This window comes from Heteronotia binoei, chromosome 5 (genome assembly GCF_032191835.1).
Source record: "Heteronotia binoei isolate CCM8104 ecotype False Entrance Well chromosome 5, APGP_CSIRO_Hbin_v1, whole genome shotgun sequence".
Classification (NCBI taxonomy): domain Eukaryota; kingdom Metazoa; phylum Chordata; class Lepidosauria; order Squamata; family Gekkonidae; genus Heteronotia; species Heteronotia binoei.
Genome location: NC_083227.1, coordinates 145,521,050 through 145,545,610, shown reverse-complemented (window position 1 = coordinate 145,545,610; position 24,561 = coordinate 145,521,050). Strand labels below are relative to the sequence as shown.

Here is a 24,561-nt window from a genome sequence, read left to right as displayed (position 1 = left end):
GAGGTAGACCCTCAGTTTCCTGCTGAATCTTCACATTGCTGTCAGCTTCTCTGTGTTCTGTTTCTTGCTCCTAGATGCTTGTTTGGCACCTGCTGATGATTCTCCAGAAATAATGGAGGTGGGTGACAGGCAACTCCTATCACATTTCGTTTCAAAGAGCATCTGTTGCAGAACACGTACATAAGCTAAGGACTGCAGAGATTAGCTTGTTTGTGGAAATCTTTCAGCAAAAGTCTAACAAAACAACAATTATCCTTCATCGTGGGAAACTGCATTGTGTCGAGGCAAACCATTAGTCCATCTAGCTTAGTACTATCTGCTCCAACTAGTAGCAGATTTGCAAGGAGTCAGGTAGAGGTCCTCCCCAATCCTGCCATTTCATACCCTTATAAGTGGAGATGTCAGAGACTGGGGTTGGGACTATGTGCGTGCCAAGCAGATGGTCTACATACAGGGGTGTCGAACTAATTTGTTATGAGGGCCAGATCTGACATAAATGAGATCTTGTTGGGTTCGGCCATGTGTGTCATAATTGTAATGCCAGTTAGCGGGTATATAAACTTTATAAAGGACGCAGACAGACACAATTAAAGATTTCTTTTTAAAATCTTAAAATAGAACATGCTTAAAACAGTAGCACTCGTTGGTCTTAAAGGTGCTTTCTTTGTATCTTGATCCAGGGAACTGGGTAAAGGAAGCTCTGGCTCTTTCCTTCCTTCCGCAGGGGACCAGGAGGGGCAGGAATCTCAGCCAATAGAAAGGCTTGGCTCACTAGCTCAGCAGTGCAATTGAGAGATCCTGGCAAAGCAAGCTATTCCTCCCCCCTTTCTCTCCAAGGGAGAAGCCTCAGCCAATTGAGAAGATAGAGGTTTTGCTCTGTAGTTCCTGGGCGATCGAGCAAAGCAGGCTGTGATGCAGAAGGAAGCCAGAGAGATGGAGAGCAGGCAACAGCCAGTTGCTCAGGGGCCTGATAGGAGCTCTCTGCATGTTTGACATCCCTGGTCTACAACATGTACCTTAATAAAAACCATATGGAATGCCTCTCCATCTTATGCAAAGGCCATGCTAATCTTTGAAGTTTGTATATGTGCATGTGAAAAAGCATAAGCTTCAGAAAAGTGTAACATTTTGTGAAATAATCAACTTCATTTTTCTTTTAAATTTAAATTTACATTAGGTTTCTGTCTGATTTCAGAAAACTCAGAAGTGTAAGTCCCATTAAGACAGCAATCTTAACATTTGGTGACAGCAACTCTGAGGTGAGCCTCATAGCATGGGAAGTGTGCCTCTCTTCCTCCCCACATTATGCCTTTTAAATTAAATCCTACCATTTGAATGCAACCTGAGCTCCACTTCAAATCCTTAAGGATGTCAACTACACTCCAACTGCAGTCTTAGACCCTCAGGCTGCAATGCTGCAGGTGAGCACTACTGCTCTAAGTAGAAGTGACAAAATGTTCATAGTTTGGGGAGGGAGGGTGGCTCAGTGGTAGAGCATCTGCTTGGGAAGCAGAAGGTCCCAGGTTCAATCCTCGGCATCTCCAACTAAAAAGAGTCCAGGCAAATAGGTGTGAAAAACCTCAGCTTGAGACCCTGGAGAGCCGCTGCCAGTCTGAGAAGACAATACTGACTTTGATGGACCAAAGGTCTGATTCAGTATAACGCAGCTTCATATGTTCATATGTTCCTGTTTTTGTTTTTTTTTAAAAAAAGCAATATAAATATTGAGTACTATAGAACCAATAACCCTTCTTTTTCAGTCCATTATTCTTCTACAGTGTGAGCCGCAAATGTAGACGTTCGGACTCGGCCTTATACATACAATGTCTTGAAAGGATCTTTGTAAGGATATGATAGACAGTGCATACTCTGATGGTAAAAAGGAAATCACCCCAGTCATTTCTGACTCTGGGGTGACGTTGCTTTTACAACATTTTCATGGCAGACTTATTTATGGGGTGGTTTGCCATTGCCTTCCCCAGTCACCTACACTTTTCCCCCAGCAAGCTGGGTACTCATTTTACTGACCTCAGAAGGATGGAAGGCTGAGTCAACCCTGAGCCGGCTACCTGAACCCAGCTTCCACCAGGATTGAACTCAGGTCGTGAGCAGAGCTTAGGACTGCAGTACTGCATCTTTACCACTCTGTGCCATGGGGCTCTTATACTCTGATGACTGATACACGATTATTATTGTAATCTAAAGGTAGAATAGCTTTAATACAGATATTCAGAAAAGAAAGGACAATACAGAAAGGGCAACGGATGCCAGCTTTCCAACTACTAACAGAAAAATCCACAAAGAATAATATATATATAAACAACTATTTTTGAGCAGCAAGGCATCCTGGGCAGCTCCTCCTTGTGAGGTGAGAATATTGGAGATCAGTGGTATTTTGTAATATGTTTCATTTACAAACACATTGATAATTCAGGTTGGAAGCAAAAAGGCACACATACAACAATGTTGCTCCTAAAGCGACATCACTCAGCATACTCCAGCCACCTTTCCCACTCAGATCCAGAATGGAACTCAAGTTTCCCACCCATTTCTCTTACTTAGTGAAGTGCTGAATTTGGGGAAACACTTTCTTTGCAGCTTGGCCTCAGATTTTTAGCTAAATGCTGGTTTGATGAACCCTTAAGGAGACAATGAGGAACATTATTCATTATTGTATTATATAAGAATAGGGGAAGGAAAGAACACCCTTACTGGGTGTAATGGAGTAGTTCCATCCATAAGGGGCCTTCCAATCCACCATAGCAGGTTAGATAACTTTGGACAGACGATTTCACAGCAGCCCCCCTTTTTCTGCTTTTAATCATTTTAAAATGAGGTCTAAATTGGGATCTTGAGTCTCATTTTGATTTTAGTTGTGAAAATAACTACCACCAGCAATATCTCGCACATAGGTTGGTAACGTTGTACATTCATTGTACAATGAATGGTGGGGAAGATTCCTGGGTGACAGAATGGGGTGCACCCTGGAAGAAAAGGTGCTGGAACTCTCATGACGAAAATGAAGGAGAAACGGGTGCCTTTCATGAACTTGTAAACATTTTTTGAGAACTGTGTTTCCACAAAGAGGTTCCAGAACTCCATTCCACTGTGCTCCCCCAGGAAAAAAAAAAAGGCCTGGCTATGCTACTTCAAATGACATCCCTTCTCTCTGTTGTACTAGTTTTCCGTCTGCCTTTTAAAAAAATCTGAAGAGACACTCAGTACTAGAATTCCCTATCTACAATCCATTTGGCCACTTTGGAGTTTTGCCACCCGGTTACTACCTCACGTACAATCCACGCACAGTGTACACTTGATTCTTCTTAATACAGACATTGTGTGATATTCATGTCACATTCAGCACATATACAGCTGAACATGTGATTACAACTACACCTTTATCCAAGTGTCTGGCCCCCAGTTTCATTTGTAAAGTGGGCATGCATTGACTGTCTTACAGATACATCCATGTATAGACAGGATGCATGTGTGTTCGTTATAACATGAGAGCAGAGCATTTGTGAACCAGGATTCCGTGTGGTTATTTTCACAGCCGAGGAAGTTTCCAAGCAAGCCAGTGCAGTGTAATGGTTGTGAGTGTCTGACAGGAGTGTCTAGAGATCCAGGTTTGTATCCCCACTAGTACCATGGAAGCTTTTGAGAAGGCCTTGGGCCAGGCACACTCTCTCAGCCTAACCTACCCGACAGGGTTTGTTGTGAGGAGAAACTGCTTTGGACACCATCGGGGAGGAAGGCAGGGTACCACATTTTAAATGAATAAATACTAAATGTTGAAAATGTGGCATCGGGAACCTTTCAAAAACCTTGCTTTCTGAAGCTTTCGCATAACTAACTGGCGCATGTAACGGTTATCAGTCACACCTCTAAAGACACAGAATTATAATAGTCCTCTCGCCAGGAAAGAGAACAAAGATGTCGTAAGGGGGAAAAAACAATTTGACAGGAATATATGAAGCTGCCTTCTACTGAATCAGACCCTCGGTCCATCAAAGTCAGTATTGTCTTCTCAGACTGGCAGCAGCTCTCCAGGGTCTCAGGCTGAGGTTTTTCACACCTATTTGCCTGGACCCTTTTTTGGAGATGCCGGGGATTGAACCTGGGACCTTCTGCTTCCCAAGCAGATGCTCTACTACTGAGCCACCGTCCCTACCCCGGCTACAACCTAGCACGCAGGCTGTCGAAATCCCATTGCCTGCAAAAGAGGATGGAAGGAAAAAAGGAAGCCCGAACCGTCGCTGCATTCAAATTCATTTCGATGACCAGAGAACCGCCCTTTTGCCTCCAGGTCTCGGGATCGTCCCGCAGCCCCCTCGGATGCCGCTTGTTATTCAACTAGGGGGCGAAGGCAAATGCCCTCCGACGCCAAGCGCTTGGCTCCGCTTCGACGGCGACGCTTCGACGAGAGGCCAGGAGAGCGACCTGCCGGGCCCAACTCGCGCCCGCAGGCCTGACTCGCGGCTCCGTGGAGTTCGTCCCACCGCGGGCGGTCCTCGGAAGCTCCACTGCAGCAGAAAAGCTGCTCCCGCTGCCGGGAAACGGGTCCCCGGGCCGCCGCCGCGGTTGGCCAAAGCCGAACTGTATGGGAGGAGCCTGGGCTTTTAATGCACCATAAGGTTCCAGCAAGCAGCAGCAGCAGCAAGTCCTGGCGCTACAAGCCTCAGCAGCCTCCGACAGCAGCAGCAGCAGCAGCAGCAAGGCGCGCTCTCCGCCAAGCCTGTGCCTCGCAGCGGCGCTTTGCAGCAGAGCCGGCCCAAGCCCGCGGCGCCCGCCTAGCCTAGCCTAGCCTTGACGCAGCGGCCCCCCCCCCCCTCCCCGAGAGACCCACGCAGGGCCGGGACTGCACGCAGCAGCCCGCCCCTTTCGCTTTGCACCCCGCCGCGTGTGTCTTTTTCCCTTTGGAAAGGCAGAGAGACGCCGGAGCTGCAGTCGCGGGCACCATTTTGCGGCTGGAGGCTTTGCTGGCTTGGGCAGCCGCCGGGGAAGTGCTGCATGCGGAGGAGAGCTCGCCAGGCGCCAGGGGAACCTGTTGGGCGTCGCGTGCAGGAAATCGGCCAGCTGCGGCGCTTCGCCTTAGAACTGGGGGTTGCGGCAGCGTCCCTGGGAATCGGCTCGTGCGCGGCGGCGGCAGCCTTGGGAGGAGGGCGTTTGGAGCGCGTGCGGCAGCCCCCGCAGCAGCAGCAGCAGCAGCAGGCGGCGAAGGGGACTTGGACCTTGCGCATCGCCAGCCCTGGGTGGAGGCGAAGGGGATTTGCACCTTTGCAGCAGCGTCGGCAAGAGAAGGGGATTTGGACCTTTGCAACAGCGGCGTCCCTGGCTGGAGGAGGAGGAGGTGAAAGCTTGCTTGCTTGCCTTTTCTTTTCTTTCTGTTCCTTTTTTCCTTGCAGGGGCTGGAGCACGCTGGGCTCGCTGCAGCTCCCCTTCCCGCCTCTCCGCCGATGCCAGCCGCGGCGGGGCGATGATGGATACTTGCCCGCTTGTTCTCACTTCCCGCAAAAGTAAGCCCGCTGTCAATGGAGGAGGACATTGATACCCGCAAGATAAACAACAGTTTCCTGCGCGATCACAGCTATGCAACAGAAGGTAATGGACGGGCCCAGCGGGTTAGGAGGAAAAAATCAAAGAAAAGCTGTCCCCGGCCCGCTGCGGGGAGACGCCTTTTTTTTGCAAAGCTCAACTTAGCTCAGAGGCAGGGATCTGGCGACAGAATGGCGTTGGGGCTTGTTTCTATGGGGGGGGGGGGGTGGGACTCGGGAACGGACCGGCAGTTCTAGGAAGACGCGCCATAGCGTAGCTGGGAAGCTTGTGCCCGAGCAGCAGCAGGTGGATGGGAAGGTCCCTGGGGCTGCATGGATGCTGCGGGCGGTGTGACAGCCCCCAGGGACCTTCCAAATCATTTGGGTCTCGGTGTCTCGGTCACGCTTCGATGCATCGGCTGCGCCCTGGCCTGTGGCGGGCTGGAGAGGTCGGCAGCCTCCCTGGAAAGCAGCATTTGCCCTTTTTTTTTTGTCCCCGTGTTTGCGGAAGGAAATGGACCTTCATGAATGGGTGCATAGGGGGCCAGGCCTGTGCTGGTGCGCTGCTTACCCAGGCCGTACATCAAGGCCTCCCCCCCCCCTCCAAAAAAAGAAAAAAAAAGGCTTGGGATGGATCATGATGACAGACTAAAGCTGTGTCCAATGAAATGGCAAGCGAGCCCTAAGGCAGGTGGCGACACGCTTCTGGGAAGGAATGCAACGGTAATGCTGCAGCACTCCTTTCTGCTGAATCAACTGGCAGCGGAAATGCAGGGGGGTGCAAGTGAGCACGTTGCTGAGAGGTGGCATGAAAGGAAGGCTAGCCCGTGTGTGTGAGGATGAATAATGGGGGTACTGGGTGAACGAAATAGCTTCACCGGGTCTCCCCCCCCCCTTTCAGGGTTGAAATGCTGTTCTTGTCTTGGGTAGTGAATCAGAACCTTGGGTGAGAAAGGGATGAAGGATTTTGGCCTTGACTTCGAAGATAAAACCCAGGGTTTTGGGGGGGAGGGAATAAAACCGTTTCCCTGAAATATGTAGGTTGAGGAGAGGGACCTAATGGTTTGATGGGAAATGCCTGCAGTTTGTCTCGTCTGCAGATGGGAACTAGAATGACAGAGAGGCTGGGAAAGTCACAAAGGTGGCCGCTTGTGTTCTGACTATCCTATTGCCTTGCTTCAGTAGACTTAGGCATTAATGTGCCTCAGGTGTGTATTTCACTCTACCATTGGGTCATAACGCTGGGGGAGTGAGGCTCAAAAAAGAGAACAGGACCCTGCAACTAACCCCCCCCCCCAATTTACTTGAAATCTGTAGGATTTAGCTGAAATCTTTAGGCAGATGCTGAACCACTTTACTAGGGCTAGTGCTATCATATGAGCGTGTAACCTTTTCTTCTTGTGTGTGAGACCATGTTGGCCTGAAGGAAGACCGGGGTTGACTCTAACAGGCACTGGGTGGCCTCAGACAAGCTGTTTGCTCTCAGTGCCTCCATTTGCCACCTGTAAAATGGGGATAGCGTGCTTGGACCATGAAATAAAAGCACTGTATTTTGTTTTTGAAAGGCTGTATGATATCTGATGTGTTAGATTTCCAAATGGTGGGTTTAGTATGTTTGCTTCCTATTTTGATCCCTGGGGACACTGGATTATAATGTGACCATGAAGCGGATTGTGCTTTGAATGTGGCAGGTAGTCTTTGATGTAGTGAGACCAAAGGAAATCTGGGTGAAGTATGGTAAGGGGTCTGAATAACACAGCTGTCAAGCAGAAAACCATGGGCAAGAGTTACATTTTTCTGATTGCAGTAAATACGTATACCCAGGGGCTAGAGAAATCCCGAGTACCAATATACCCAAACATTTAGGTTGGCACCTGACAGTGTAGAAATTTTTCCAGCCTGCTCAGGGCTATTTCCTACACATTTCATAGTGACCTAATAGGAATGGAATATAGTGAGAATCTGAAAACGAACTGCCTTGAGACATCCATTAGGTTTCCATATGAAGGGATGATCTCAGTCATGAACTTTGTAAGCAGTGTATGCTGCTCACTAGCTTAGTGTTCTGTTGAGACAAGTGTCCTTTCCATAATGGTTTCTTAACCATTTGCCAAGCCCATAGAGGCTGCTGAATGTGATTTTTGTTGGCCTAGCCGTGTTGCTCTGATGATTACATGGGTTAAAAATGGCCAACGGATAAGAACGGATAACTTCATTTGAGAACAAATGCATTCCTTTCCCCAGATATATGGGCTTTGCATACTGCTTACATGTTCTTGTATGTGTTTTGAGAACATATAACTAATATGTTGTGTATTGCCTGAGCACAGTGTGTTTCTTATAAGAACAATTTCCCTTTGAGTTTCAGAGAGATGCTCAAATCTGCAGAGCTTAATCTGAGCCTTGCCTTGGCCCTGAAACTCATGCCATGGGTCAGACTTGGAACATGATGTGGTAATCATAAAACACATTTGAAGGTGTAGGAAGAAGGAATCTTTCTCACAGCTGAGTAACTATAGTCTGTCCTCTCTTCGCCTCTCTAGTTGGGGGCATGACTTCAAGGTCAGAGGCTGAAGGATCATGTTTGAGTTCTTACAGTAGTTCTTCTAGAAATTAACTATTGCGTACTCAGAAGACTGAAGCGTTATGCAAACAGAAAGCTAATGTGAACTGTTGTAGTGAGTGTCCAATAAAAGGAATATATGAGAGACAGTGCAGAATAGTTCTTACCCTTGTCCAGTGAAAAGCAGTAGAAATTCAGCTGTTTAATTAAATGTGTCAATACTTTCCCTTAATGTGGTCATCTGAGGGCCCTCAAACATTTTTGTCTGCTTGCAATAAATCTTTTCTGTTCTTCGTTCAGTTATTATTATTGTACACCACCTTTAAATCAATAGGTTTTTTTTTTGGTCCATTCCAAAGACTCTAGCTAATGGAAGGCAAAGTTGAAATGTGAGGACTCAATAGACAATATAGATTGTACTGTAGGCCAGGGAATGCAGAAGGCTACTGCAGCAGAATGTTCTCACTAGAAATCAGGTTATGTGACTACAGGAGGGGAGGTGGCTTCTCAGTCCCTTGGGAGCAGTTTATGCTGGTGAATTAAAAGGTTCCATTTTATTCTCGATGGCAATTAGGCGCTGTGCAGATGTGTGACATTCAAGTGGTCTTGTGATTTAGTTTTGGAGACCAAGAATGATGTAATTTGAACTGGATATCTTTTCAAACACTTCCTCCAGCCAGTACTTGGCAGATTCTGTCAAGGAATGTCCTTGGGAGAGCTGTAAAATAATGCTTTAGAAAATTGGAAGTGCATTTCTTTGCTAGGAATTAATTTCTGCTAGTCCATTTCTGCAATAATTTTAAATAAGAACTTTGAGCAAAGGTGTATATATAAAGCAATAAAATATCTGGATAACAATTTAGTATATGCATACTTTGAGAAACCTTTGCCTCATATAAATATAGAACAATTCAGTACTTCCTGGGGTGTGGTGGGAAAAGAAAAAAAAATGCAAGGAATCTGATTTTTCCTCTCATTGCATAGGGATCTGGCTGAGAATTCTCCTACTGATAGCCTTGTGGTGCTCATGCTGTATGGGAAGAGGTGGTTTCCAAATGATGGTGCCCACATAGTAACAACAAATAGAAAGGAGGCTACTGTAATTTCTTTGCTGTTGCTGTTAGTTGAGTAATTTTATCAATATAAAGTCATGTCTTGAATGATATACTTCTGTGTAGTATGAAGAATTCATTTGTTGTTCTTTCCCTAGCATTATTGTTCTTCCAGTGAATCTTGTCTTCTCATAATGTGACCGAAGTATGATAACCTCAGTTTCGTCCTTCTGGCTTCAGGGAGAGTTTGGACTTGATTTGATCTAGAACCTACTTACATGTCTTTTTGACGTTCCCAGTAGCCATAAAACTCTCTGCCAATGCCACATTTGGTGTAGTGGTTAAGTGCGTGGACTCTTATCTGGGAGAACCGGGTTTGATTCCCCACTCCTCCACTTGCACCTGCTGGAATGGCCTTGGGTTAGCCATAGCCCTGGCAGAGGTTGTCCTTGAAAGGGCAGCTGCTGTGAGAGCCCTCTCCAGCCCCACCCACCTCACAGGGTGTCTGTTGTGGGGGAGGAAGGTAAAGGAGATTGTGAACCGCTCTGAGACTCTTTGGAGTGGAGGGCGGGATATAAATCCAATATCTTCATCTTCTTCTTCACATTTCAAATGAATCTACCTTCTTCTTGTCAGCTTTCTTCACTGTTCAACTTTCGCATCCATACATAATAATTATCTTGGTCACCCACAACACATTCTCAGCCTTAAGGATGGCTGCCTTTCCCAGTCTCAATCTCCTTTTGATTCTTTAGCACTTAGTCCTTAGTTAATGGCTACAGATACAGCGATTGGTGTAGATCCATTTATTTCAGTGCAATCCTTGCCCACATTGTGTGATGATTCCATAGGATGGGTGAGGTTTTTGTTGCTGGGTGGGGTGATCAATTTTTTTAATCATATGTATATAAGCAATATCACCTTAGTTTCTTGGAGATTATTTCATGTTCCCTTATGTGGTTTTCTTGAGGTAATGTTTATCAAAGAGATACTACCAGCTTTCTGGAAAACACATTTGTCACCCATGAGCTGAATCTGTGATCTGTTTGCCTAACAGCTTTGCAGATCCACACCAGGTTTGTGGTTGTTGGGTTTCATTTCCATGCTTTGTAGGGGCTTTTACATCTGTGCAGTAGGTGAGATGATTCAACGTAGGGTCATGGATGTTCTAGTCAGGTGAGTGGAATGGATGAGGTGGGAATTACACTTTCTGCAAGACTATGAAGGAAGGAGCCCCATGGCACAGAGTGGTGAGCTGCAGTACTGCAGTCCAAGCTCCGCTCACAACCTGAGTTCAATCCCAGCGGAAGCTGGGTTCAGGTAGCTGGCTTGAGGTTGACTCAGCCTTCCATCCTTCCGAGGTCAGTAAAATGAGTACCCAGCTTGCTGGGGTAAAGTATAGATGACTTGGGAAGGCAATGGCAAACCACCCCATAAAAAAGTCTGCCATGAAAATGTTGTGATGCGATGTCACCCCAGAGTTGGAATGACTGCTGCTTGCACAGGGGACTACCTTTACCTTTTTAAGACTATGGAAAAAACGTGCATATGCAAAATAATGTTGATAATATGGACTTAAACACCCAACGCTATGATACTGTGTAAATACTTTATAATTGCTGCCTGATTCATTTTCTGTTTGCATGCTTGGCTGCTGAGCAGTGTGCAGGAACAGCACTTTTTCAATGTGGGGAAGGGAGAAGATAGGATTCCTATTGGACAGTGTGAGAACATACGTGCATGAAGCACTGTGCTGTACTGTTTGAATACATGCAAGGAAACTGTACAAGCTGGTTTAAACTGTTTGCAAACAGCCAAGCCTATCCATGGAATACTGGTTTCCTGTTTGTAATCAGTGTCCATACCGTGAATCAGTCTACTAGTGGGCGTTCAGCAGCCACTAAGGGCTATCGCATGTAATACAGTCACCATGTAAACATATTTAACTTGTTCTCTGTGTATCCATAAGATTCAGGATCTTTTAAATATTACCTTCCAAAATATAATAGTGTCATTTTGTGAGCAGTGGCAAGAAAGGGGGACAATGCATACTGCCCTTTCTAGTAGTATGTATTGCCACCCCAAGGGTTTGCGATGAAGTCCAATGTGAATTGATCAGACACTGTTGTAGAGAAATTCTTGACAGAAAACTACTGCTTCTTGAGCAGTCTCAGGGCCTGACTATTCCCTTTGTTATTGTGAAGTAGCTCAATAAGGTGATCCAGGGTTACAGAGCAGATCTTTGTGTTTTTCTTGCTGACTACTGCCTCTTCTCTTCACCCTCTAATTTTGGCATTAAAAAAATGGAAGTGCTATTAACTCCCTTAAGACAATACATGATTTGCCGTGGGGAATTTTTGAGCATCTTGATCTTTTTTAATAAATTGTCAAAACTGTCCTCCAGAACCAAGCACTTTTTTTCCAGTATCTGCTGCTCATGAAATAATCTCCATAGCCTGTGACATTCAGTGCCCAATCCGTTTAGGCCAGAAGAAGGCAACTCCTGGCCCCTTAGGCTGTCAGTGGCATACCAGACCACTTTGCTTGGCACTCAGGGCCGGACCTCTGCATAAGCAGTGGTGGCACTGGCAGAACTGCTGGGAGCAGCAGTGTGGGAGAATGTGGCAGGCATTATACATGCCTGTCATTACTTCCCAAACCACCACAGCCACCAAGTGAATCCCTGATATGATGGCAGTGCCACTGAGGACTCTCTGTAAGAGACTCCCTATGAGCTAAAGGAGCAAAACCTAGTATTAAGCAGAAACTCAAAGTGGACCAAATGGCTGACAAGCAGTTTTTTTAAAATAAGAAAGTGGTGAAATGTCCTTGAAATACAGCTTTCATCTCAAAATTACAATCTAGTATGCATTGGATAAGAGAGCTGAAGAAATATAAAGCTACTCCTCTCCTGCCACAGTTTGAGGTCCACTTTTGAGCCTCAAATGACCTAATTTGAAATTAATCTTTAATACCATAAGGTAAGCAAAATGCTTGGGAGTAGGCTTCTAGGGTTGTAGACAGATAGGAAGCAAATACTCAGCATGTAGTCCTGGAAGGCTTTGAGGTTAACAGCACCTGCATGTTTTGCAATCTGTCAGAAATCATGTTCCTACCTGCATGTGAATGCCAAGAAATCATATCTGAAACAATAAACGTTTCTCTTTGTGTTAAAAGTCCCAAGCAGCTGCCTAGATTAAGTATCTCAAATTAACCCATGAAGTCGTTTTGGCAAGGGTTTGCAGAATAAGTAGCATGCCAAGTCACTTGGTGAATTAGCAGCAAAATGAGGAGTGTGGATTCCATGGAAGCCATTCTACATATGGTTGATGTCTTGGGGGAAAGAGTTGTTATGAGTCCAGACAGGGAACTGAATTTTATGGAAGCAGCCACTAGATGTCTCTCCTAAAGGAATCCAGTTTCTCTGCTGGTAATTTAGGGTTTACACCATGTAATCCAAATGTAGAATTGCAGATGTTCTGTTGGAACATATTTGAGTAGCCATTCTTGTTGCTGCTGCTATTCCAGTCTTTAAAAAACAAATTATTTGTCCTCCTGTATCACAGGAAGCATTTGTTTTTGCTGCAGGAGGAGTGCTTTAGGATGTCTGATACATAGACACATGTAGAAAATGTTACATGGGGCAGACTGAAAAATTCATTTGGACTTTTCAGAAAACATATGTCAACAGAAATATATGCCCCACCACAAAAGTGTTTTGAAATCTTCCATGGGAACAAGCTCACAGCATGAGAACAAGCTCACAGTCATATGGTGTAAATCACCACCCACCACTGCTTTGGATTCTGGTCACTGTTTTGCCCCATACTGTAACCTATATACAGTATTTGCTGACGTATAAGACTACTTTTTTGCCCTGAAAAACATGCCTCCAAGTGGGGGGGTCGTCTTATACGCCGGGTGCACTTCAGTTGGGATAGACATAGCTGCCCATAGTGGCCTTCCGAGGCTCGCCCAGTGCCCATAGTGGCCTCCCGATGCCCGCCCACCTCATTCTACATACCGTCCAGTATCGCGCGGTATCCAGCGTGGCCGCGGCGGGTCATCAGCGTGGCTGCGGCGAGCATCAGCAGTGAGACAGGGGTGCCAGCCTTTTTGGTGCTCCGGCCCGCCCCTTGTCTACGCAGAGCTTGCACATGCGCACTCGTGCACTAGTGCCGGTCACAGGGAGATGCAGGGGCGGGCCGGAGGCGCTGCGGTCACACTGCGGCCGTACAATGGTGACAATGACAGGTACTGTAATGGCACTAATGTGTGGAAGGTGTGCGGAAGAGGGGGTAGTCTTATACGGCGAATATATAACAAACTCTGTATTTTGAGTGGAAATGTTGGGGGGTCGTCTTATACGCCCAGTCATCTTATACGCCGGCAAATACGGTAAATATGGAACAGCTCATTTTGATATCTGTTGTACTGATCAGAGAAGAGGATTGGACTTTCTGTATCAGCAAATTCTTGACCAACTCAAAGTATACCATAGGGTCTTTTACTTTCTTTCATGAGTGAACTTTATGTACTTTGCCTAGGGGACACACTTTTTTTGGGGGGGGGGACTTGACCCATGCATGTGAAAAACTTCTGAGTATTGAAGAATATGTCAGGAAGAGAAGGGTAGAGAATCACCATATCCACTAAAGATTGATATAAAACCATCCGTTTAAGATACAGGAAATTGCAAAACAGTAGTGATGAACATCCTGGCTCTTAACAGCAACTCATCAAATAGAAGAGTTGTAGAAGGAGTTCTAAGAAAGAAAGAAAAGAAAGAAAGGAAAGAAAAGAAAGAAAGAAAGAAAGAAAGAAAGAAAGAAAGAAAGAAAGAAAGAAAGAAAGCTAGCTAGCTCTTTCTGGACAGGTATTGGCCATGGACACTTGAGATACAAGATGATCTGCTTTAGGGAAAGGAATATATACTGCTTTTTCCTATTATTTTTAAGGGCAGGACTGTTTCCTCAGTTTTTCATTCTGCAACTGAATGAATTTTTGACATTTTTATCTCTTTCTAAAAATGTGTTGCAAAGCCTGATCTTTCCTTTCTTATGTTTAATTCTTCCTTTAGTCTCTCATTTCCTCATCCTAATGCTTTGCCATTCCTGACCTGTATCACAGAAAAGCAGAGCTTTCATAACATGAATTCCCTCTCCTGCCATTGAGGTGCCTGGGGCAGCCTTTAAAACATATACTTAGAAGTTGTCTTGCATTGATGGTGGCTCAAGGGCTCCTCTGTCTGTCAGAAGCACAATCATTCCCTCACGTATTGCAAAAGTCTGCTTCAAATATTTGATTCTAGGAAGAGAATGACATGATCTACAAGTACTTTGTGCACTTGGAGGGCTGACACTTGTGGATAGTGGGCTCTGAGATCACTGCTTTTGTGCTTCATGTGCCCTTCTAAATTGGTCATTGATTCAGTTGTTTTTCATTGGATCTAATCTGCTGATGGACATTCCAGGAAGTTCTGCAGAGCAAAGTAATATATTAATATAATTCTTCCATTAGATAAAATGGAATGGGGTTAGATAAAAATATGGAGCAGAGGTCCATCAGTGGCTATTAGTCACTGGGCAGTTATATATATATAATTTTTTGGGCCACTGTGTGACACAGAGTGTTGGACTGGATGGGCCATTGGCCTGATCCAACATGGCTTCTCTTATGTTCCATTAGAAGAGCTTTAGATAAATCAATTTGCTTAGCAAACTTGGATTGTGCTATGCTGCAAACTTGAAAAGGTTTTTTTTTTTTTTTAAAAAAAAACCTTCTGGAGTTGACTTGATAAGGACTTTTGCTAGTTATGGGAAAGGGCAGAATATAAGCCTACTAAATAAATTGTGACTTAACTTTTAAAATATATAAATAATTAGTAAAAATACAATACCTACCTGTAAGGTAACTACATAGAATAAAACATAAAATAAAACAGAAGTCTAGCTTATTCCAGCATGAACTTTTGTTAGCCAGAGCTTACTTCTTCAGATACATAATGTAATGTATTTCATGTATTGAAAAATATATTTATGTATTGAACATAATCATGTGACTACAGTTCACAAATAATCACAAAAGCAAGGAGGCCATTTTAATTTCAGTGTTGCCTTTCTTCTGGAAGATTGTTTGTAAAATGTAAAGCTTGCAAAGTCTCAAACAGCAGGAAAGTGCACCTTTTTTTACTTGCTTGTCTATGCACTGCTTCTGCATAAGCGAAGGGCCATGTGTATCCCATAATAAAGGAATTCAGTACTGCCAGGATCTCATCGGCTTAAAAAGTTTCTAGCCTTTGTAGTTGCAACCTCTGCAAAAAAAATGTGTGGTGGGACAACAGAGAAGGGTTAAGATGCTATCGAGGGCCAGAGATAAATATTTTAAATAAATGTTGTGTGCTGGATACAAATATTGTATGTTGTATGTGGGGCTTCAGTGCCTTGTACAGCTTCTATCCCTACCCTCTGGTTAGCATAACAACATAAAATGCACAGAATGTGCAGATAACAATTTCATTTTTTTAAAGTATAGAATTTGGAGTATTCTGGCATGGATTTTAAAAAAAAAATGATTAACTACAGCATATCCATGGATCTGTTCTGCTAGTAGGGGTGCTTTGGCTAGTGGAAGAGCCTTTTTATGCCAGAAAAAAAGTGCTACTCTTAGTGGAATGCATCTGTGCACTCCAGCTCACTGTCTTTTCTGACCCGTAAAGAAATTAGTAAGAATTGTATGAGGCATTGGGAGCCACTTCTGAATCTGACTTGGCTGTTAGATGCCCATGTTTTCACTGTTACCATAAGTGCTTTTATCGGTTACTTATTCTTTGCCTCTCTTGCTAAGCCGAGCACAGCCTCCAGGCTCTCTGGAAGCCTCTGCTGGGCCCAGTGTGAAGCCCTGGGCTGTCTTTCAGCTGCCACCAGTCCTAGTGTGCTCTCCCTATACTCTGCCACTGCCACTGGGCCCAGCACAGAGCCCCAGGATGCACTGCTGTTGCCACTAGGCCCAACACAGCAGAGTACTGTTGCCTTTTCTGCTACCATCACTGAACAGTCTTGCTACAATTACGTCTGCATGTAATCATCTGGCTAAACTGTTTTGTGTGGTCCAAAGGCTTTTACATCATAGACCCTGAGAACCACGTGACAATCTGCTGTGATTGATTTACTTCTTACTTTGCAGACACAATCACCTAGCTTCGCTCTGGGTTAGATGCTGGCATGGATGCATGTTCAGACGATGTATCTTTGGCATCTGCTCATCTGATTTATCTAGATATCTTTGAATGTGTGGAGCCTGAAGGTATGGACAAGATCCTTGGAGAAATGAGACCTACCACCTGTGTTCTTAATCCCTGCTCCTCTGGGCTGATAAAAACTGCCAGAGGGGGACTGGCTGGGTGGGTAAGAGGAATGGTAAATGCTTCCTTGTGGGTGGCATTTGTACCATCCATGCTCAGAGAATAAATGATTAGACCTGTTTTTTGGGCAGGGAGGTGGAACACTCTCTAAGCCCTACTATGTTGGAAAGCTTCCAGTCAACCTCCAATCTTCCATTCTTGGGCAAGGTGCTTGAGTGGGTGGTTGCTTTTCAGCTCCAGGGGCTCTTGGAAGAGGCTGATTTGCTGGACCCCTTTTGATCTGACTTCAGGCCAGAGTTTGTAACTCCTTTGATCACCTTGGTTGGTGACCTATACCAAGAACAAGACAGAGGTAAGTGACCCTGCTAGTTCTTCTGGATCTCTCAGCAGTACTACTGACCCTGGTATCGTACTGAGCTGTCTCTCAGCACTTGGGACTAGGGAGCACCATGTTATGGTGGTTGAAGTCTTTTTTTTTGGGGGGGGGGCAGTTTCAGATGGTGGTGCCGATGGATGCCAGCCTCCCCTTACCCGTGTCAACATGGGCATTTCAGTGAAGCATTCTAAGAGAGCACACGATGCAATGAGGCGTTGTGCGCTCTCTTAAGAGAATGCTTTGCTGAGATGCCTGCTTCAAAGTGTCTGGGTAAGGGGGAGGCTGGCATTGCTCCTCTGAGCATGCCAGGGGCGGGCAGAAGGTGGCCTGCCTGGTGCCCCCACCCCCCAGAGCACTCAGAAGAGCAACACCAGCCTCCCACATACCCGTCCGCTTCGAATCTGGCATCTTAGTAAAGCGTTCTCTTAAGAGAACACTTTATGAAAATGCCTGAGTCATAGTAAAGGGGAGGCTGGCATCGCTCCTCTGAGTGTGTGAGGTGGGGGGTGGGGGATGGAGTGCGGTGCCACAATGCAGTGCTGCGAGTATAACAAGAAGGGAGGGAGGAGGCATGGCATGGCAGCTCTGCCTGGGGTGCCATGCACCCTAGGGCCAGCCCTGACAAGCCTGTTCTGGCACGCTCACTAAGAAGTTCTTGGGGTTTGCAGAGAGGCAGACCAGATCTCTTTTGTGATAGATGGGTATGAGCGGAGAATAACTCTGGTTAAGGGAGAGGAAAATCAGCTCCTTCCCAGTTTTGAGGCCTATCAGGGCTAATTTAGTTGACACAAGATAGTGGATGATGACAGATCATGGTCTGAGGGGCAGGAGTATCACAGTGGGGTTATGCTTCCCTTGAAGAGCCAGGTTTGCAGTTGGGAATGCCACTGGAGACAGTAGTCACCTTAGAAAACCAGTTTGTAGTCACCTTACAAACTGCAGTGGTTTGTATGCTTTTTTCCAGCTTTGGTTCATGTGTCAACGATGTCTGTTCCTGAGTCATTCATATTTAGCCACAGCGATTCATGCCTTGGTTACATCTGGACTATCCATGCCTTAGTTACATCTGGACTATTGCAACATAATCTATTTAAGACTACCCTTGAAAAATGATCAAAGGCTGCAGCTAGTGCAAAACACTGTGGCTAGACTGATGGTCAGGGCCAGCTATCGGGAGCATGTGACCCTCATATTTCAGTAATTACACTGGCTCCCAACCCCAATTCAAAGTGCTGTTTTTGACCTTTCATGCCCTTTATGGTTTGGGACCAGCGTATCTGAAAGACTGTTTTCTCACATGTTCCTGCTCAGGAATTAAGACCACAGGGAGAGGCCCTCCTGACATCAATCAAAGAAGCTCATTTGGTGGGCACATAAGAGAGGGCCTTTTCAGTGGCAGCCCCACAATTATGGAACAAACTCCCCAAGAATATGTACCTGTCTTCCTCCCTTTTGATCTGTAAGAAGCATTTGAAGATGGTTTTATTTGGGACTGCATTTGGTTATGTTTACTAGCAGTCCTGAGTAATGATTTTAAATTTTGCTTTTTTATTTTAATGTGTTTTGTGTGTGTTTTATCTACATTTGTAAGCTAGTGTGAGCCCCCTAAGGAAGAAAGGTGGCTAATAAATGTTTTAAATAAATAAATAACTGGTGTTAGGATTATTGGCTAATGTATTTGAAGTGTTTTGATCATATAATAAAAATATGGGTTAAATGCTAAGTATTATTATAAGATGTGAACAGACACTTTAGGAGTTGCAGGTGCAGTTACTAATATTGCCAGAATTCATAATTACATAGCCAGGCATACAGATTTGTCGAGCTTGTAATGCTTGGATCAAGCTGAGAGTTAGCCATTGCGACTTGCAGGGGTGGGACTGTAAGCTGTAAAATTAATCCTGTACTTAGCTACTTCCAGAAGGGTTCCAGCTAACAGGCAAAAAAGGCAGTACTAAAAAAAAAGAAATCACACATCAATATTATAAACCTCAGTTTTTATGGCAGGGCTATGGAGAATGGAGAGGTTCAGGTGGTTAGTGTTGTAGCTGTGGAGATGATTCTGTTCTCCACACTGAGGTAGCTCTGCTGTTCATTGGTCTCTTTTGACATCAGCTATTTGGCATCAGGCCAAATGGATGTTTGTATCAAGCAACTGGGCTATGCAGTCCATGACACGGTTACTTTGCTTAGCCTGCATCCATGGGTGAATGAAGGGAGAATGCTGTAACCCAGCACGTTGTATCAAAGCTAGCAGCATTGTTGGTGGTGGTGGTGGTTGGAGGAAGTTTCTGCGGCTGTTTCACATATCTTTCACTGTCAGAGGTTATGTAGTAGTTAGATAAAAACAGAATTTGCAGAAATGAAAGAACTGATTAGTATAGATGGACCATCTAAGGAAAGGAAAAATAATTAGATAAAATAAAAAGAAGCATACGTGAGTAAACATGCTTTTTTAAAAAAATAATGATGTTAAATAGTATTTCTATTGACACTATAATTCCATTCATGAATTGGCTTTATTTAATTAATGCTTTAAATATCTTAACAGCAACAAATGCACCCTTTAATCAATTAAACGTATTTATATGCCTGCATTTCTCCCAGACAAGTAGGATCCAATGCATAAAAACAATCCACAATGAAATAGCTGTCATCAAAGTAACCAGCAAAATAAGTTAATAGTGGCCAGTTAGCAGGGCTAAACTAATGCCTCCTGTCCAGACTGCGCTTCTCCCAAAGAACTCTGCTTTGTTTTTTTCTATTTGCTCACTTCATGTATAGTCTGTCTCTCCGGCAGTCCCTGCAAAATCTCATCAATGTATATTTATTTGGGTACTTTTAACTGGCTTTTCTCCACTCAGTTGTAGACCCAAAGTGGCTTACAGTATTATTTCCCACCCAGATACAACCGAAACCCAGAGCATTTAAACCCAAATTAACAACAAAGCATCAAGAAACTAATGCATAGGGAGGAGAGAGGCAGAGCAGGGGGTGGCAATTCTGACCTTGATGGCAACTATCTCACTATCCAGGCAGGCACGCTAGGGCCTCCTCTACTGAAAGAGACAGAGACAAAGAAAGCGTCCTTCAAGTATGCCGCCCCAGGCTCTGAAGGGCTTAGGCGAGGACCAGCGTCTTGAATTAGACCCTGAAATAAATTGGCAATCGGTGAAAGGATTATAAAATAGGAGCTATATGCTTCTACAGCTAGCCCCTCATTAAAGCCCCCCACATAAAAACAGGCTGCCGCGTTCTGCACCAATTGTAGTTTTGGAGTCATCTTTGAGGTCAGCCTTCATAGAACACATAGCAGTAGCTGAGCCTTGAGGTGACTGGAGAATGGATCAGTGTGGTCATATCAGTAATATTCCAATAGCTTTAGGCCTAGATGCAGCTGGAAGAATGCATTTTTAGCAACCATCGTTACATGCTTCTGTAATAAGGGTGGGGTCTAACAAAACTCTTGGCTTCTTATCAGAATCTTTGTTGAATCTTGCCTAGAGTAGGAAACACAGTCCCTCATTCACTTGATCTCATCCACTTTATGCGCCTCAGCCATTTGACCATAGCAGTTAAGCTGTGGCCCAACACAGGGATAGCATGCCTCTTTTCCCATGTAGTACCTGAATATTAACAGACATACTCTGAAGGAACAAATTCCACCAGCTTAAAATTGCTTAGCACCATACTACAAGAGCCAAAATAATCAAGGCCAGAATGATGTGTCAGGGATGACGTGCATGGGTATTGTCCAAAGTCTCTACATCTGCATTACCGTCATGGTATTGCAAACCTAATCAAGAAGTCACCTGTTTCCACCTAAGCATGGGCCACCAGTCTCTCCAGACATTTGGGAAACATTGCCAGCAGCCTGAAGCAATCAAGAAAATTCACAGTGGAATCCTAACCAAAGTTACTCCATTCTAAGCATCTTGAAATCAGTTGCCTGGAGTAACTCTGCATAGGATTGCACTGTCAGTCACCTGGTTTCTGGCTAAGCATTAGAAAATGTATTTATAAGTTACTGGATACTCTTCCCTTATTGAGAGGTACTTAGCACCAGAAGCTGGTATAGAACTGGAGAACAGCCACACTAGCCATTGTGGGTGGAAAATGGCATGGAAAATGGCATGGAGAAAACTGAGGGGAACAGGGGTAAAGAAGAACTTGCCCACATATTAGTAAATCTGTAGCGGACCCAGAGTTCTAGCTTAGAGATCCCAGGTACAAGCATGTCCAGCTTTCTGTACTCAAAACTACCATGTTCTTAAGGACAAGCAAATAATTCTAAAGTGTGTGGGGGGGGGAAATCAATCACATGCACCACCAGCTATAGTGACTAAAATTAAGTTTGCGGGGTGAATTTTATTCCTGAGAGGTGACCAGTGAACCATACTAGTGCCAGTGTGACCTAAACAGAGATAAGGCTCAGCAAATTTGTTAGGAAGCAGATTTGTTCACTAAAATAGATTAATCTGCATTCCCTTTTTTAATAGCATTGCTGCTGAAGGTGTAGAGGAAATAATTGGTCAATATAAAAGCAACGCAGGAATCTTTAGCTAGGCTAAAGTATAGGTTTATAGTATCAGGATGGCAATTTGTAGCTATCTGCTTGAACAGAGCATTCAGTGCACCTCTGGGGAAGTTAATGGATGTGTACAGTAAACACAAGATCCTGTACCAAATTTCATACATTTCTTATGACTCCAATTTCAATCTTTGGGTGATATTGCATAATTTTGAAATTCCAGAAGGCCTTCCAAAACGCTCATTTCAAATTCATGGTTTCATTGTTTCCATGCCTCAAGAGGTTGCACCAAAAATGGGGCATACCACCATTCAGCCAATCACATTAAACACATGGGGCACAGTGTCATAGCATCCTGGGGCACAGTGTCATAGCATCCTGGCTTGAAGGTTGCTTCACTGCATTCAATACTTGCAAAATCTGGCAAAGCAATTTAAGAATATCTGGTGTGAGACAAACTACACCTGCCAAGCTACTTCTTGGTATGCAGTGATTACTATAATTGTTATGATTTTAAGCATTTCTGTTATGTGTTCTGGGAGAGAACACACTGTGTGATACTCTTGATATGCACAGCTGCACCACTTTGCGTGAGCTGGTCAATACACCCGTTTTCCTGCTTTGGTATGTGCTATAGAATACCTAGATTTTGTTGTGGGCATATGCTTATGCATACTGAGACTTGAAATATGGACATTACCCTAATCACTCAAAATGGTGACTGCATCTATTAACAGGATTGCATGCAGCATGCTCTGCCAGTATAAGAGGCCGGTGTTCCAAAATCATGTTCACTGAAAGGGGCTAAAGAAATGGGTAGTTCATCTCTACACCATCTCATATATTTTTATAAGAATGTTGTAGAAATCCTGAAAGTGAAAGACCTAACTATACTCTTGCAGGCTGCTGGCAGAGCCAGTGTGGTATAGTGGTTAAAAGCAGTGGCCTCTAATCTGGAGAGCCCAGTTTAATTCTCCAGTCCTCCACATGAAGCCTTCTGGGTGATCTTGAGTCAGTCACAGTTCTCTCAGAGCCCTCTCAGCCCCACTTTCCTCACAAGGTGCCTGTTGTAAAGAAAGGAAGGGAAGGGTAGGATACTGTAAGCTGTTTTGGATTCCTTAAGGTAGAAAAAAGTGGAGTATAAAAACCTACTCTTCTTCTTCTCTTCTGATACAGATTTGTAGCAAAGATTCCCAAATATCCTGCCAGGAGACTCAGGGGTAGTAATGATGCCAGCTGAAAGGTGCCCAGGACAAATATGTACTTTGGGATGGTCCATTCTTCATGTATGCCCAAACTCTACTGCTCAAAGTCCACCTCACTTGCTAAAAGCACGTAGGAATTCATCTGTGCTTAAGTCAATGTTTTCTTCTCTGATACAGACATAATAGAGCCATTAGATTAGTATCCCCACCTGAGCAGTTACTCTGTTGGGTTTCTGTTCTTTACATTGTGAGCTTGATTTCTGGAGGGGAAATACTTTAAAGCTGTGTTCATTCACATGATGGAGAGGTTTTGTCTTCCTCATTGCGGCTGCAGGCTTGCCACTCCACAAGGAAAGGGAAAGGTCAGTGCAGATGTGCAATGAATAACATCCCGTTGCCTTGGTTTTACATTGAATTAAGAATGTTGACATAAAACGCTTAGTGACTCTACAGCCATTCAAATAAATAGAGGTTGAGGGCAGATGAAATGGGTGACATGCCATTGGTTATTCTTTAGCTTCAAGATTAAATGTGTATGGGAGGAAGGAGAGCTGCAAACCCTTTAATAGCTCTCTAAAGGGCTCAGCATATATTGCCTTCCATCAGTGTCCTCAAAACCCTGCTATTATTAGAAAAAGCTTGCTTATTTTTCCAGCCAAAGTGTGAGTGGAAAATGGTTATGATACTTAGCCATAGCTCTTCAGAATTATTAGTATAAAAACCCTAGAAAGGAGTTTTGTATCTCAAGAAGCATCTCATATCTTAGAAAGACCCATGAAGGATTCTCTGTCTGAACTGAAAGGAGTGTATAACATCTGCCAGCGCTTTGATTCCCCTCCCCCATCCCAGTTCTCACTAAAGACCACAAATACAATTTTGTTAACTTTGACTGGCTGCTGGTAGCGGCTACATATATTTGTGTGTGAGGGTGTGTATGCATGGATGTAATTTGTTTTAAACATCCTTCAGTGGACAGCAACCTGTAGTACTCGTTTGTTGCCATAGCAACACCCGGAAGGTTTTCCAAGCCAAATGCTAGAGCCATGGTTATCCTCCATGTAAAGCCCAAAAACGAAGAAAGAACATTAGAGAAGAGGCTTCATAAAAAACAATACTAACAGTGTAGCTGCTCACAGACTCCTAGACAAGATCAAACTGGAGGGACAAGACAGGTCAATTGCTTACATGATATGTGTATACATGTTCTTTCTTTCTTTGCAGTTACAAGAAGCAAACAGAGAGAATGTGTATAGCTGTGGCTGCATAATGTAAAATAGTCCACTCTGATATTCAAAGGGGGGGGGGAGAAAAAGTATGCATTACTTGTGAATGGGCGATGCACATGTGATAAAATAACTGTCAGTTGAGTTCTGATTTTTTTTCATCTTCTTGTATAAGTACAAGCTAATTTCAAAGCTGTGCTTTAGTGGGGAAGACCATATGAACCATGCCTGAAAACACAGGGAGGGAGGGCAAGAATTCTAGATGGTTAAGTTGTCAGTATGGCTGTCTTCCCCTCATTCCATTCTTTCCATTCCTGCTTGTTATCTCATTCCTTCAGGCTCTTACTTGCGCCCTGTGGAAGGGTCAGATTCCATTAATTTCAAAGGGTTTGTGCAGAATAACTTTCTGGGGGATCATTTCCATAGTTAACAAGACTGTAGACACGTGCCATTTTGGATATTCAGGAAGTTAGTCCTTGTTTTAGAATGCCTTGTCTATCTGAATTCATTGGCATTGAGGGAATTATAGAAATTTACCAGTTGCTGCAAATTAAGAAGTAAAACCATATTTGATTTTCTTACCAGTATTTGGAAGTTTAAAAATGAGTATAGATGATATTCCAGTTTCACATCAGTAGCAAGCCTTCCATTGAGTCTCTTGGGTCTGAGCGTTCTCTGAACAGTCTCAAAGATTTTAATGAGACCACAAGAAAT

The 24,561-nt window shown here is 44.2% G+C and overlaps 1 protein-coding gene across 3 annotated transcripts in view; it reads left to right on the top strand.

Annotated features, from left to right (window-relative positions):
• PPP2R2B (protein phosphatase 2 regulatory subunit Bbeta) overlaps positions 1-24,561 on the top strand; it is a 417,322-nt gene that overhangs the window by 138,705 nt on the left and 254,056 nt on the right. The window contains exon 1 of one of the 3 annotated variants that reach the window (XM_060240557.1): positions 5,461-5,601. The exons of the other annotated variants lie outside the window; for them this stretch is intronic. Within the exon in view, the coding sequence (XP_060096540.1) occupies positions 5,532-5,601 (70 nt within the window). The 5' untranslated portion in view covers positions 5,461-5,531. Of the gene's footprint in view, positions 1-5,460; positions 5,602-24,561 lie in introns of those variants that run through there. 3 annotated transcript variants of the gene reach the window in all.